Source organism: Amphibalanus amphitrite, unplaced genomic scaffold (assembly GCF_019059575.1).
Source record: "Amphibalanus amphitrite isolate SeventyFive unplaced genomic scaffold, NRLGWU_Aamphi_draft 000853F_arrow, whole genome shotgun sequence".
NCBI lineage: Eukaryota > Metazoa > Arthropoda > Thecostraca > Balanomorpha > Balanidae > Amphibalanus > Amphibalanus amphitrite.
In genome coordinates this window covers 73,332-89,941 of record NW_024882347.1, presented here as the reverse complement: position 1 = coordinate 89,941, position 16,610 = coordinate 73,332, and the positions used below count along the sequence as shown (strand labels likewise).

The window sequence follows — 16,610 nt, the reverse complement described above, 5'->3', positions numbered from 1 at the left end:
ATCAACCCCGCTTGAAATAGCACAGCCGACAGCGGGGTCGGTGTCTAAGCGTCTGTTAGTATGTGTTTGATCATCTAGTTTGATCTAGTTTTCGTTAGCAACTGTCGACGGTAGTTTTGCTGTTAACGGAAGTGAGTTGTGGCTACTAATTGTTCATAACCATGTTGTAGGTATGTATTAGGTATAGCCGGGGCTTTTTATGTCCTTGTTAAAGGGGATATACGTTGTGGATTCAATGATATCTTTTACTTGCGTTTAGTTTCTGCTTTATTTGAAAGTTATTTATTACTGTAAAAGTTTACTAAATGTGATAATTTTGACCCCGGGTACTTGAACTTTTACTGGTACTGTGTCCCCGAGGCCCGACGACGTCAATAGGACATAACACTTTACCAGCCCTGGGGGGGGGGGGGCGGATATCCGCCCCCCTGAGGTTTTTCGCGGATAGCGGGAAAACCGCGGCGCGTAGCGCCACGAAATTTGGTACGACTATTCTCTCATCAATTTTACACATGGTGTGCAAGTGTGAACCTCCTAACTTTTAAGGTCAGGTCACCAGGTCACTTTGAATGACCCAACCTCAAGTCACTTTTTTGCAACTTTGTCACCGTGCCAGAGCTACAGTACCTAGATGTTGGAGGCCTTTGAAAGTCGCAGGATGTTATTAGGTCATTAGTAGCTACAATTTGTATATCTCGGAATTTTGATGTCGGGGACCTAAGGTCAGGTCAATTTCGCGACCATAATTTTCGATTATAAGTCAATGGGGGAAAATCAACTCCATGTTTTTACCACTAAAACGGGTCGGAATGGCCCCAAATACCATACATGACTTCATATACGATCAACCTTCACTACCTTGAGGTCTGTTTTGCTGTTGGGCAGCTGTAAGGTCATGTGACGTCATCAAAGATCACCAAAGTTTTTTTTGCCAATAACTCCGTACAGGAACAAGCTACAGCCGCGCGGATGGTCTCATTGTGTTCAGCTCGTCAAGACGCATCGAATGATATACATGATGACCTCGAGGAGTCGATTTTTGATGCCGGAGTCGGAGTCGGAGTCACCTAATGTCCATCGACTCCGCAGCCCTAGTCGTGCATACTTATACTTGGTGCATATACTGGACCTTGGTTTGACTTGGACCTTGAAGGCTGAAGCACCAGTAGCGCCTGGCGGCTGGCGCCTCCAAGGGCTCCAACACTTAATGATCTTCTAGACTATCATCTATGTCATAACTCAAAACTAACAATCCGGCGTCACTGGGAATAGTGGTCTCGTCGCAGCACATTGGAAGCGAGGACGTATAGTGCGGCTAGGTCGGGCTCAGTGTGGGACGTTCAGCCCTCTTTGACACCATGGAGAGTTCACTCAGGCCTCCACCCGACAGTGAAGTTATAACTAAATTGCAGAGGATCATTTATTGCCGAACAGTTTCTCAACATTCAACAGCAATGACATCTTTGGATGACATGTATTTTCAATATTCGCTATCGTCGTGTCGCTCAAATTGCACTCGAATGCACATCGACACAGCTGGTAAAGCGGCACAGGTAGGTACACCGATTATTTTCTGAATGGTACGTTTAGCATAGACAAGTCTGGGGAGTGTCTCAGGCACCAATGCTCTAGGCACCGCAAATGAGACATAAAGGCATCTTATGCACTTGCCAGCCTTGAGTCGTGCGCATTTCAAGGTTAAAATCACAAATGGACCTGCACTCAACATCACACTTCATTCAAAACAATATAAACACCTAGCATCTCTCGCCCTGACACTCATGGCTCACTTCATAAGCGCGTAAATAACCACAGCATCAAGAAGGCACATCACCCCTTCTCAATCAACAGCGATGCTAGCAACACCTATTTAGACACGAACACCGACGTCGCCCGCCCCTCTGGCGGCAAAGAGCGACACTACCGGCAGAAATGCTGAGTCTCCACATGCGGACATTTGTCGCAAGTGACCTCGCAGCACCAGTGGAAGCGACACCGGCAGTTGACGGTGGTGTTGAGCTGCACGGTGGTGAAGCCACGCTCGCAGCACATGGTCAGACACCCGTCCCCCTCCAGCTGACACCGGCGCCCCTGCGAGCCCAGACTGCCCAGCCGTCGGTTCGGCTCGCAGAACGACGGGCTCTTCTCGGCGTAGACGAGTGTGCGCCGGAGCCGGAGTCCCTCCTCGGCCGGCGCCAGACTCTTGCCGTCGTTTCCGGGCATCACGCGCACGGCCTTGTCGAAGCTGATCCGGAGCCGGTCGCCGACCTCCCGGAACTGCGGCATCCGGCGCCAGCACGTGCGTACCGTGCACGAGCCGGACAGGCCGTGACACTTGCACGCCAGACGCATGTGCCGCCGGATCGCCTGAGGGCAGACAGAGAGCCATGGTCAGATGAGGTGAAAACGGGTCAGAGAGGCACGGCTGATCGGTAAATCTGCTAAACCGATGCCAAAAAGTTTCCTCGACTTAGTACCTATTAGCCGTTTTCACGACGGGCTTTCCGGCGAGTGCACCTGATTTGACCAAATCTGCACCTTATCTCTTTTACAGCAAATATCTTTATTTTATCCCTAGAACGCCTAGGGGGGGGGGGTTGTATCACCCCCCCCCCTGAGGTTTTTTCGAAGTGCACGCTAAACGGCTTGTCGTAGCGGGCTGAAATTTTCAATACCCTCTGGGGCAACCTTTGCGCATCTTTTGCCGAAAATTGATCGGGTCATGTCAGGTCACGGAGTTATGACGTCATAAGAGGTACAGCCTCCGGCCGACAGTTACCAAACGTGTGCGCCGAATCCCTAGTTTTTCTGTCGGTGATACCCACATTGTTTGATGGATCATGATGAAACTTCCCATGCATGTTGGGGCAAGCATTGGCTATCGTGTGGTGCAAGAAAATTGACCGGGTCAGGTCAGGTCACGGAGCTATGACGTCACAAGAGGAACAGCGTCCGGTACTATTTTTGAAAAGCGCCCGAACCACTATTTTGCTAATTCTTGTCACCTCAATGGGAATATGCAGCAATATTAGCTTCTATAGGGAGCAAATGGACCTCCCAAATCCAAAAATACAATCAGATTTCAAAAATTTGAATTTTGATTTTTCGAATTTCTGCCGCCGACTGTGACCTTGCCGACTTCCGGCGCTCCCAACGCGCCATTTTTAGAGCTAGGGAAACGAAATACATACCAAACGATAGAGAATTGATCAAGGAACACGATAGTGAAGGTTTCAAGTCGATATCTCCCACCGTTTTGCCGCAATCGCCGCGGAAAGTTGAAAAAGTTTGATTTTTTCGGAAAATTTGACCTTTGACCGGTCATAAGTAGGTCAAATGTTGACCTAGGACCAAAAAATATACCACCAATCGCGAGATCTCGTTGAGAGCAATCCGTTGTTTTTTTTTCCGCTAAGCTCTACGACCTTCCGTTTCGAAACGCCAGGGGGGGTCGTAACAACCCCCCCCCCCTGGTCGTTCGTGTTATGAGAAATGGCCTGGTCGTGCGAGGGTTATGAATTTATTTCAGTGTTTTAATCGATGATGCTCTCTGATAATATGACAAAGCAGGCACATAAGCAGTTAGTGCAATTCTAGCTGATAGCTACTAAGAGACGCACTGAACCTGATTTGACCAAATCTGCACCTGATCTGCACCAGATGTGCACCAAATGTGTAGGGGAGAGCGGGGCCAGTTGAACCACTTTTTATATATTGACATGCACAGCGAGATCTAGTTGTCATATCGAAAAATGCACAATGCCATGAAAAAATATGCTCTTTTGGCTTTATTTTAAGATACGTAAAATTATGTTTCAAACATATTTTGCTGCCAAACGCATGCTTATAAAACAGCTCTACGCCCGTTTCAAATGACCCCGATGCGAGGGTCAATTGAACCAGCCCATGGGGTCAATTGCACCTATCCTTAACAATGGGATGTTTTCCTCTTTAAGGCCACTTTCTTAAGGAGATATTTTGTCCGGTTTACTTTTCCAAATGCTACATTCAATAGGTCGTTGGAAAGCTAAAAGTGCAAAGTTCCTCATAATAGGTGACATAAAGTACATAGACTATGGTAAAATGGGCGGATGAGAAAAATGAGAAATATCTCAGGCTATAGTGTGCTTTCAAGCAAAAGGCTGGAGAAAAAGGGGTCAAAAATTGAGCTCTATTAAACTACTATTTCAGTTTAAAAGCTCATTTCAAAGGTGGACTATTTCCTTTAATGTCTACAGCCCCTGAACAATAACCATTGCAAAGGTCACCGGGGTCCATTGAAACGGCCTGTGGCCCTGTTTCAACTGACCCTCAGAGAAGCGTTTCAATTGACCCCATCCGCTCCCGCCATCTCGCACGCGCCGTAAAGCACATGTCAAACGAGCTGGAGGGACGTCATCATGCTGAATGAAGGGCCAAATAAGGTGTTATTCCGGAGCCAGGAGTTCTTCTTTCAGCAAACAAAGGTATATGAGATCTCACAAAATATTCATAAGAACGATTTCTCCCAAACGCCCCTCAAAAACACAAAAACAAGTGTCAAATCAAAATTACCGTCCGTTTGTCGCCCAAACGCCGTTGACAAAGGAAGTGGTCGAGCGCGGATGCGCAGTGGTGTCGGCAACGCCATATGTTGCATACTGTTGAAAATAAAGCCATGTTTCATCTGACCCCGTGTTTCAACTGGCCCCGCTCTCCCCTACCAGATGGCCGTCGTGAAAACGGCTATTATAACCCTGGGGCCTGGAGCGTGCAGGTCCATGATTTATGCTATTCAAAATATCAATATATTTACAATTGCGTTGCCTAACGTCTACTCATGCTCTTACATAGACTTCCTGATCTATTTCGGGCTCGTAAAAATGTATTATGCTTATTGAAAATTGTTCACAAATGTGCCAAATTTGATTGGTCGGTAGACCGCTGAGCGACTTGAAGAGCACAAACGGGAATGGATATTTATTTTATACGCGGTGCCAGATCCATACCCCGCAAGACATTTTTTTAAAGGTGTTGTGTTGTACGATACTAAGGGAACGGAAGGTCACTTTTAGGTAGACACAGCATTTCTGCCGTTGGTAGTAGGTATCGTGCAGGCTCATAGGCAGCTTATACAAGCATACATAGGTAGGCAATGGTACCGGTGGCCGTATACTTAAATATCCCTGATTCTGCGCTAAAGCAATTAGCCGTAAATTTAGATACGTTTTAGTCTCATCTGGCGCCAAGCTGTACAGGACTTATGGTCTGCAGTAAAAGTAGACCGGACTTGTCTGACACGAAGGGCTGAAGGACAAAGAAGTGTGGAAAAAATTCCTTTCTATCCTGCTAATTTGCTTATTAGGCAGTTTTAGGAATCACGAAAGGATCCAGATTCAAGAGTACTTTTCAAAAAGACGTTTCGCTGCTTTTTGGCGGTGTGAAAACAATGTTATTAGTACATCACCTAGGTACTGGCAGAACCATTGCAAGATAATTCAAATTTAAATGTAGTTACCATTGCTTTGTTCTCAAGTTCTTCGATGATCGTTCGAACTTCAACCGTATCAATTAGGTAGGTGAGTAAATAGTGGGGGGAGGGGGTGACAGGCGTTTCAAACGCAACTGCTTTTAGGGTTAAACGTGGGAAGAAGATGAAGGAATCCCGAATTCACCATTCAAATTGCCATCATATCTTATAAGAGAAAACTCGGCATGACAACGGCAATATACCTAGTCGCCTGCCTTGCATGAATAATGGAAGGGAATGCGTGATGAAGTACGCTTTCTTTCGGTCATTATTTTGCTGTCGAATCCCCAAACACCATCGATAGGGTTTCCTTTTCCAAGTGATGCCCTTCCATCACCGTCGCACCAATGGTTGAGATGATGGAGTGAGGAGTCTCGCCGGGCCGCGGCTATAAACAACAGGGCGACAGCGAGACAGGGGTGAAATGGCAGCGGGGTGCTGGGCAGCTTCATATGGCTGGGATATCCACACTGTGCCGTACTGGCAATGTGGCAGGGGCATTGGTCGGAGCAGGCAGGGCTATGAACAACAGTGCGTAATGCTGCGGCCCGATACCCGACGGTCAGCAGCCGGATATCAGGTCAGTGAGGCAAGGGGACGAGAAGACAGGCGTTGGCCCGGAACGGTGGAACAGCGAAACAGTGGAACGGCTTAGCAGCGGGGTAGTGGAGACAGCGGGACAGGGCAGGTGACAGCGAACAGCGGGACAGCGGAACAGTATAACAGCGAAACAGCAGCGCACACTCACCAGTCGTCCGACCTCGTTATTGTGCAGCATGATGAGCGTTTTGACGTCAGCCTTGCGGCGGAACAGCGCCTCCAGGAACTGGCGCGACTTCTTGTAGCCGTACACGGCGTTATCGCCGCAGCCGCTCCACGACCATCGGTGGTCGGTCTTACGCACCGACACCGGCACCTCTGCAACACACGGCGCCCGTCGGGTCACACTCTCTGCCGGGTGATGGGCCGCGTGACGGGGAGAATCCGTCAAACGGCCGGCGGTTGATGGCAGGATCACTGCCAGGGGAGATATCAGACGGATCGTCACTCGGCGCATTCCTATGACCTCCCGAGCCAGAGGTGAGGACCGTGAGAACGGTGGGAGGGTGTGAAAATGCGTCTCAGAGTTGGTAGTGTCGCGAGTCTGGGCTGAGCAGTGAGCGTGTTTGAGTGTAAATGCCGTCAGAAACTTCATGGGAAGACGTTGGTAATTGAACGTAGCTAGTTTGAACGGAACGAGCTTGTAGCTATCATCAACATCCAGTTTTCATGCATGCCGATCCTAAGTAGGTAAGATCCATCACTAAAGAATAGCCAGTAACACAAAGAGCACTGACTGATACAGAGACGGACGTCTCTCGAACAGGATGGCCCGTCCATCGCGGGCTCCGTGACGAAGCGCCTAAGCTCCGACAGCCGCCCGCATATGCAAAGATCGGTCACACGTGCACGAGACATTGATATGATTAATGCCGGTAGTAGCTGGCAAGTTCGTTATTTGGTTGTTTGACGGTAACAGCCCAGTCGCTGTGACCATTCCGGGCAGATAGTTCGGTTGGTGATGGCGCTGCCACTGGCGGAGACAGACGTGCCAGACTGACAGACGGACACGGGCCGGTCGGCGCTCCGGCTGACCGCTCGGCGACACGGAGATCCGCCGACACAGCCAGCGTCGTTGAGGGTCACACCGCGTAACGGCTCACTGGACCCGAGAGACGGACCGACCATTTTTAGCGACAGGCTGGCGGATGACGTTCATATGCTTTCATGAGTTTCCATACAAACTGCAAACTTCATGGATTGACAATCAGTGGTGTGATGTAAATTATCAGCCACTGTTTTTGATGTCCAGAGCTGTTTTATTTGTGTGTTACAGGGTGTTCGCGAAAATATGTCATGATTTCGTTGCACTATTATAGAAAACTCAAGAAAGATAAAATGAAAAATCTTTCAGCTCCAAATAGCTATGTCCTTCAAGTTTTATTTCAGACATGTCACATTGTCATGCGTTGAGTCGTACGCACTCTACGCCCCGTTTTCCACATGGCCCCCTTTCCGGCTTATGCAAAGCTCGGCCCGAGCTTCCACTTGTCGGATCACTCGGACGCACGTGTCCGTAGTGATCGCACGGGCGGCCTCTGTTATCGCTCTCTTGAGCTCGGCCAGACTCTTGGCCTTCGTTTTTCTGACCTCAGATTTGAGATATCCCCATAGGTAGAAGTCCATGGGTGTGAGATCTGGTGAATGTGCCGGCCATGGGGTGGGGGTCTTCCTGCTCAGGATACGAGCTCCGAAGTGGTCAACCAGCCACTGCAGAGCAAGTCTGGAAGTGTGAGCCGGAGCCCCATCCTGCTGGAACCAATATGTGCCGTTCCTGATCTTGTGTTGCTTTTGGTGATCGCACAGCTGTTGCCAAAACTTCTCCAGCACTGCTGCGTAGCCGTGTTGATCAACAGTGGTGGTGGATCCATTCGGGGACTCGAAGAAAAAAGGTCCCACAACACCACTTGCACTCATCGCGCACCAAGCGGTGACCTTCGGACCAGTGTTCGCCACGGGCCCCAAAATCCCCAGCCCAGCCCGGCCCGGGCCCATGGGTTCAGAGCCCGGCCCAGCCCGTAGCCCGCTCTTGGCAAATATTCCAAGCCCAGCCCGGCCCGGCCCGTCAAAAATAGCAATCTAGTTATTGTCTTAGTCTCTTGCTATAATAAGCATGATTGATTACACTATTTTGAGAACAATTCAAACTGCATGAATATTAACATGGCAATCATGACTCCCTTCTTTTCAATGAATATAATCATTTCAAGCACCTATGGCACAAATTTTAACAGTAACAGCAAGCACCTCAGTCAATTAGGTCATGATTACACACCTATAAAAAGTTTACATGATTATATTAACTACATTCTATGAGTAAAGTTATCTTGCAAGCTGATGTGTGTGAAGTGTGAACATTATCATTCATAATTGATGACTCTAATGCATACTTGAAGGAAGTATTTGCAACATACTCTATGCTTCCCAGCACTTACCAGCAGAAAAAGCTTAACTTATGGGAATTGATGAATCTGTCTGGGATTGACCTTGCTGTTAAATTCACTCCATAGATGCTGCAATATCAAAAGCCTGAGAAAGCATACAAAATAGGTGACACTCACTTTAGCACTGTCTTCCAAAAAAAGAGAAAATCCATCCATTTATCAGCAAAACTGATTTAATCTATTTTCAACTCATGCCCACGTGTCAACCGAATCTCTGTGGACAACTATCTGCTACTTTCCTTGCTATTTTATGTTAGGCTTTTTCAAGATATGGATATCGCTAGCAGCGTAAGCAGAAAACATGGTAAGCTTGAAATGTCATTGGGTACTTTTGCGACTTTTACGCATCATCATCATCAATCGAAAATGAACGAACACTTCTTAATTGTCGCAGCTGCGGCAGGTAGCGATCCTGACCAACTGTATAATAAAACATATATGATCAAGTTTTTGTTTTGTTTTTCGTTCGAGTTTTCAGACTTCGTGATTTAGGTTTTATTTTTTATTTGTTTAATTTTGTTTTTCACCTTTATACTTACTTAAAAAACGTATTTATTTGATATACTGTTGTGTATACTACCTAGATGCCGCCACATAAACATAGCGCCGCCGCCATGATTGCAAGTTTTGTTGAGAAGGCGCTGGTTTGTTGTGATTTATTTTGACAAATTTATGGACATTTAAAGAAGCTTTCATCGTGAAATACTCTGTAGAGTTCTTCGTTACGTACAGTGTGTTTTGTGAGTATCCTGTTAAGGTTCTGTTCGTTAAAAAGCCGTCGGTGAAGGAAAAAAGACTGTGTTGGAATTGTCTCACTATCGCCATATATAAGTGTTAAACTTAATGTAGCCCTGTAGCCCATCATTGTTGAGTGGCTTCTTAGTTTTTGGAGTTTTAGTGCTAAGTAAGTTATTCTGATGACTACATTTTAACTTTTATTAACAAACTAATGATGCTAGAGATTCTCTGATCTTCTTGGTTGCGGAATTTGTATGAAAACCCTCCTATGTGTGACATGATGTGATATTGGATAATTCTCAAGATTCCCAAAATTCAATATCAAGTAGGTTTTCTTTCACATTGCTTAAATTTGGTTTAGATTTTGTATTTTCCCAGTGGGTTTTGTTTGCATCAGTTTCCAAATTTTCTTAAATTGACGTTAGTCGCAAAACCCATAGTGCACAAAGCTCTTGGCCCGGCCCGTCCATAGCCCGTTAACTAATGATATTTGGGGGCCCGGCCCAGCCCGTAGCCCAGCCCGGCCCATGGCCCGTTGGGCTGGCCCGGCCCGTGGCGAACACTGCTTCGGACTGTGAAGTGGACGTTCTGACACAGCCTCAGGTGGTACATTATCCGCCCAAAGGCGACTGTTTTGTCGGTTGGGGTCTCCATGAAGGTAGAAGTGGGCCTCGTCGGAAAACCAGACACGGCTGGTGAACTGTTGATCGGAGTTGACCTTGTCCTTCAACCACATGGCAAAGGCCAGCCTTTGCTTTTTATCTTCTTCTGAGAGCGCCTGCTGGATCTTGATCTTGTACGGCTTGAGTCCCAAGTCAGTGTGAAGGACAGAATGTACCAGGGTGGGGCCGCACCCAACTTCTTGCGCGAGCTGCCGGATGGATTTGGAAGGCACCCTGGTGATCAACTGCTTGATCTTTTTTACCATTTTTTTGGACCCTTTTGAACTTTTTTCTGCCACTTTGTCCCTTGTTCTCATTTTTGACTGTGCCCTTTCCAATGAACTTTTCTTGCAGTCGCAAAATCGTCCTTGCGCAAGGCGCAGTGGACGTTTTAAAGCAGGTGCGATAGCGTCGCTGGACGGCCACAATGGACTGCGTCTCCCAGTACCATTTCACTATTTTTGTTTTCTGGTCCGTAGAGAGCAACATGTTGGAACAAACTAGCTAAAAAACACATGAAACAAAACTTGAAAATTTGTTTAATTGAATGAATAAAAAATAATACACCTAACTTTGACAAGGGTCCTCCAGGAAGCAGATAAAATCATGACATATTTTCGCGAACACCCGTTATTTGCTGTGCATCAAGGAGAGCCGTCGGTTACATGCGCGGTACGCTGAATCTTTCTGAAAGTGTGTGTGTAAATAGGAAACGTTGTAGGATATCATAATGACTTCGAGAAAAGATCGGATTGCAGACGTGCATGAAAAGATACATAAAGCTACAAAACATTTCAATAGCTAATGTCTAATGCGTTAATAGTCGTTAAAACTGCAATTATCAGATCTGCCGTGTCGATTAGACGTCACTGACCACAGGTGCAGTCGATGATGTGACCCCGCGAACAGCCCGCGGTGATGGCGTGCATCAGTCCTGCTGACGTGATGGCGTTTACGAAACCGGTCTCACGCAGATCTGTCGAGAAAGAGACGAAGAAAATTAGACCCCCATCGTATATCAGACATCGTCCACTACGAGCGCTTACGAGTAACGGGTCATCTGGAACCTTGTAATATAAATATTTATTTTTAATTGTATCAAATATATTGAAGGAGATGATGTACATACCTGCTTTTATGCGTCGTATGTAGGTGATTCTTTGCACTAAGCAAGCGCGACTATGCCAACTTTTTCGTACCTCATCGTTCAACGATGCGTGCTTTAAACGCGATAACTTGGTGTTCATTTCATCATCCTAACGATACATATCATGTCAATCTCTCCGTTATACTTAAAGCTTGTTGAACAAGGAAATTGCCATTTTTAGAGGTCGTCGCAAGGCCGTTGAGCCATATATGATGACGTTTATAGGGCTTAAGAACTATCAAATTTTATGCATGGAATGCTCAGCGGATAACTTTCTCACGTCACACACGGGCTGGGCACATTGTCATCCCACATGGATGAACGAAAGATAGGAAATCATACAAGCAAGAGACACGCCAAATACAGAGCCGACAAATTAATCCCCATCATCACGCTGCAAAGCGAATAATACCGCCTTTCGCAAGTGACTAAGTGCACCATTTGTCATCATTCGCTGGTCGCACTCAGCTATCCAGTCCGCGGCGCTGTGAAACCGACCGCACTCACCCTTCATCAGTATCCGCTTCAGGCTGCGTCTGTCGGTGGTACAGTTCCAGCGCCGGTTCTGGAACTGGAACTGGCACTCCTTGGTGGCCAGGGCGACACCCTTGTGCACCTGTTCAATGACCTCTGGCTGCCGGCGGCAGATGCGCGATCGGCGGCCTCGGGCGTGTCGCAGCCGGCGACACACGCGGTCGGGATCCATCAGCAGAGGTGAACCAATTGCCCTGCGGAGAGGCGGACAGACCGTGAGACAGGGGCAAAAGTTAATGGACAAACAGACAGATTTCTGCGATCATCATCATTAGATCGTCTACGATATAACGTGTTCATATTGTAGGTATTTGAAACGAAAACTATATGTCATGTGCCCAATGTCGCACATGACTTCCAAATTCGATTAGAGTTGCGTCATTGAGTCAGATTTCTACGAGGGAATCTATCGATATCTATTGCATTCCAACACCATCTGATCCGACCAAACTGTCTGAGCACTCGACGTTCAGTTTCCGGCTCTGTAGTTGACACGGAACACCTGACGTCACAGATCTTGACGTTCGTGACGTCACCAGACGTGACTGCCGTGTCGTCATCACTGTCTGAGACGGTTGTGACGGGCTAGACGTCTTAAACAACAACTGCACAGTCATGCGCTACACGAGAAACGTGTCCGAACCGCTAGTGCAGCAATTGATGAAGATATTGGAAAGATATCGGCGAACTACCGCCCGTGTTTGATAGACGGATGGAAGGGCAAAAGACAGACAGATTGCCAGACCGACAGATCAAAATATGAATAGATTGACATACATGTTAGCATGCATTCACGCAAACAATGCATGCATTCATGCACACATACATACGCACATAAGCGTAACTTTATATCTCTTTGTGGGTGCTCAAGCACCCCCAATCCTGAGCTCAGCACCCCCTGCCTTCTTAAAGCACCCACAGCCTCCTCAAAACATTCCCAGCTGACTCAAGGCCCTCAATAATCAGAATGTCCATCTCCTAGTACTGTAATGAGCCCAGTGAATCATGCAAATACTATGCTTACTCAATTCAGTGACTAAGAGAATATACATTGAATAAATCACAACAAATTAAGATGCATGATATTTGTGTTAACATTACATCTGATATTATCAGGGGCCCGCGAACGATTTTCAAGTTGGGGGGGGGGGGGCGAGCCTAAAATACCTGACATGATGCATATGAAACAGTGGCATAGCTAGGGGTCTAAGGGGACACGTACCCCCTCCCCCCCCATCGAGTTCAAAGGGACCCTCGGGTCCGAGAGGCCCTGCGGCGCCATTTGACCGCTGAGGGTTAACGATGGCCATATTTCTACTCAGAAGAGCCCCGTGGGGCTCGTTAGAGCACCTCATGGGCCCTAAATAGCCACACTAAGGTCTCCATAAGGGCCCCACGCCGACTTCTGAGGGCCTCTTGGCCCTCTTGCGGCTTTTAAGGACACTTCGGTGGTCTCCAAAGGCCCGTTAAGCCTGAAACAGACTCCGCAGTCAGGAAATCGCATGCGAGAGCCTATTCAAATACATGGAGGCACGCTCGCATTAATCGCACGCACCTCCCGCGAGCGATTGATGCGAGAGGAATTACAATGTATTTGAATAGGCTCTCGCATGCGATTTCCTGAACGCGGAAAGAGTCTGCTTCAGCCTTTACTGGCCCCTGAGAGGTCTTACCGGCCTATGAGGGGACAGTTCTAGGGGCATTTCCCACCTGTGATGGTCCCACACTTATTTTTCTGAGGGCCCCATAACGGCAACTGTGGGGGCCCTCATCGGTGCCTATGAGGGCCCACACCGGTGTCTGAGGGTTTCACACCCCCAACTCCGAGTGCCTACACCAGTGCCTATTAAAGCCCTATATCGGCGGCTCTGAGGACCCACCCAACACCTGCGCATCTAAAGGCCACCCACTGATGACTTGAGGGCCCCACAACGGTGACCCTGAGCCCTGAGGGCCCCACCGGCGTCTAACAGTACCATTCCGGTCTCTTAGGACCCCGCAGGACTTCTTCTGCCGGCCTAAGCCCGCTAAGGACCCCTTGCCGGTCACTGAGACCCCCTGCCGGCTTGTAGAGAGTTCGCGTCAGCAGCTCTAAAGGCCCCACACCCGTCTGTAACGGCTCTACACCAGCGTCTATGAGGGCTCGGAGCAACGCCTGTAAGGACCCTCATCGGCGCCTCTGAGAGAATCACACTAGCACCTCTGATCGCCCACACCGGCACCTGCATGGCGGCCCCACACCGGTGCCTCCCTTACCGGCGGCTCTGAGGGCCCTACGCCGGTCATTCTGAGGGTGCCACCGATAACTGAAGGCATCACACAAGCCCTTAGTGTAGCTGAGCTTTAATCCCATACCGGCCCTCCGAGGGCGCCACGTCAGTGCACTCATTGCCCCACATCCCTTCCTCACACCCGGAGCGGGTAAACTGTGTTATACCTATAGCAACGATTTTACCACCGTTGTACGTTATGTATTTCTCAAAGTTGACTCAAAATGGTCCATTACAAAATCTGGCCTGCCAAACTTATGGCCAAGGTCAGGCCCAAGCACGTTTTGGGCAATCAGTCTCAGTCCATAGCGCTGTTCGGCAGCCGGCTATTTTGTGTGCAGGGTATGACGTATTTCGCGAGCCGACGTCACAGGCGGTGACGTCGGCTCGCGCGCGAGCCGAGCGCCAACGACAAACTAACGGGAACCCTCGGACACCCTCGGGGCATAAACCGCGGAGTAGCGTATTGAGCGAGTCTTATAAGGAAAATTCATATATTTTCGTTTCTCAAATGATAATCAGGGTGTCTCTTACCTTTTTACATATCATTTAGGCTTACCTAACACTTCAGTTGCCAAATATCTGCAATTTATTCAAGCGAAGGTATTTTCAGTAAATATCAATGCTATAGACCAAAATCTTTTGAATAAAAACTCCAACCAATAGAAATAAAAATAACATATTTTATTCCAACCATTTCCTCCAAATTAACAACATAAAAACTCACTTTCACTCACATCATTCATAATAAAGCATACTAACACGCCGCTTTTGACAATTGCGGCGTCGAGTGGCGCGCTGCTAGCGCTCTTTTTCGATCGCAGAGACCCTGCACGCGCGCGAGCACACTACGTCACGTCCGGGGGGCACAGGTATATGAAAAATCGCAGTGACGTAACACTTTTCTCGCTTCTCATTGGTCAATAGCCCGTTGCCGGGGTAACGTGCACGTATGTGAGCGCGGGCAAGAGTACTAGCCGGCCGCCGATCAGGGCCGCCCATGACTCCATTCTTCGGCAACTACGGTGCAAGGCCGATACTGTAGAAACTTGCAATTTGTACCCTTGACCTGACCTTGACCTTGACCTCAAACTTTAAATTAACTACATGTTTTTAGTTATTCGTGATGAGATCCTTCGACTGGCGTTTGAATTTTCCAAATCGGACCATTAGTTCGGGAGATAACAGGGGGGTAAAATTTATCCCCCAACCCCGCGCTTTCGGCTGGAGACCCCGGCCCCGCGCGGGTGAGCCAAAATTGTTTTACAGTGGCGCTATTAAAACAAGCTCTCGAACCGATTTAACATCATTTCTTGCATGATGCAGATGCCTGATGGCTACAGCAAAAAAGAACAGCTAAAAAAAACTACAAGAACTATGGCATGCCTTTCTGAAAGCTATTGAGCACCCCCAATGATTTTTGGAAAACTACACCCATGCCAGTCAACCAGTTAGTCAGACACCCAGACAGACTGACAGACAAAAGGTAATGCTGGGGATGAGACTGGAAGGTGAACAGAAATGATGAGAGAGAGAGAGAGAGAGAGAGAGAGAGAGAGAGAGAGAGAGAGAGAGAGAGAGAGAGAGAGAGAGAGAGAGAGAGAGAGAGAGAGAGAGAGAGAGAGAGAGAGAGAGAGAGAGAGAGAGAGAGAGAGAGAGAGACGCAGAGAAAAACATTGTTGGAAGAAAGGATCAAAACGTAAATGGAAGACAGACGAAAAACTGCCTCCAAGACGAACAGGCACAAGTTAAAATACATGAAAAACTGGAATTGCGAATATTGTCTTTCCAACTCCAGACAATTGTTGATAGGCCGGAAGGCGAAGCGCTTGGGAGAATCTCGCCTTGTTCGTGAGTGACCGTGACACATGCGGCTGTAAGCTGCACCGCAGTGATATGCCTTTTGGTAGTTTGGAAAGTAGGTATTCCCGTGCTTTGCAGCATAGTGTCATATGCCCACACAGTCGCATGCATTCTCACACCCTTCTCAGAGCTGTTGTGATACTGGCTGCAATAAGAAAAAAAAAAAACGTTTTAGCCCTTTGAAATAAAATGTCCCGTGGATCATCGTTAGGCCATAACACACTTAACCGTTGGGCTCACATGTCAATTTTCCCTGCATAACGGAAACATACTTGTGGACCGAACCAATACTTCTTCAGAATGTCTTTATCCCAAAATATAATGATAGTTGACGGAGCGATTAGTTAAATATAGACGAACAAATCTGCCGACTAAATTCAACCTGCATCACCGCGTGATAGACCAGACCCTATCGGCATGCCAACATGACATGATGAAACCAAAATAAATTTTAGCGTTCGTGATATTTACGTAGAAGTGTTTCGTGTGTTCAGCAAAGTGACAGGATCTGTGAGACGTGGTACAAGACACGTAGACCAGATGCCAGGAAGGATTGTAATTCTTGAGTGTATTGAGCTCGCCAAAACAAATAAAATTTGGGGGTTACAATAAGAGCATGTTTTTCAAAACACATATCATTACGATAAAATATATAGGAGAATAATACATGGCATTTATTTGCTGCATCGAGCACAACTTGCGAGGATTGCTTCCCTTTAAATAACAACCAAACACTGGAACCGTTAGATAAATTATTGAGGCAAGGCAGCTCATATGCCTTATGGTACGATTTATCACCACCTACGCACAAGAGGAGCTGATAGGTATAGCAGCTTATCTGAA

The 16,610-nt window shown here is 47.6% G+C and overlaps 1 protein-coding gene across 1 annotated transcript in view; it reads right to left on the bottom strand.

The window, feature by feature from the left end:
* Positions 1–1,402: 1,402 nt before the first annotated feature.
* The window catches only part of LOC122367160 (protein Wnt-6-like), a 28,747-nt gene continuing 13,539 nt past the window's right edge, over positions 1,403–16,610 (bottom strand). Inside the window, exons 2-5 of the mRNA XM_043340029.1 lie at positions 11,608–11,828; positions 10,828–10,929; positions 6,258–6,427; positions 1,403–2,367 (exon numbers count right to left, since the gene is read on the bottom strand). Coding sequence (XP_043195964.1) covers positions 1,921–2,367; positions 6,258–6,427; positions 10,828–10,929; positions 11,608–11,828 — 940 coding nt within the window. The 3' untranslated portion in view covers positions 1,403–1,920. The remainder of the gene's footprint in view (positions 2,368–6,257; positions 6,428–10,827; positions 10,930–11,607; positions 11,829–16,610) is intronic.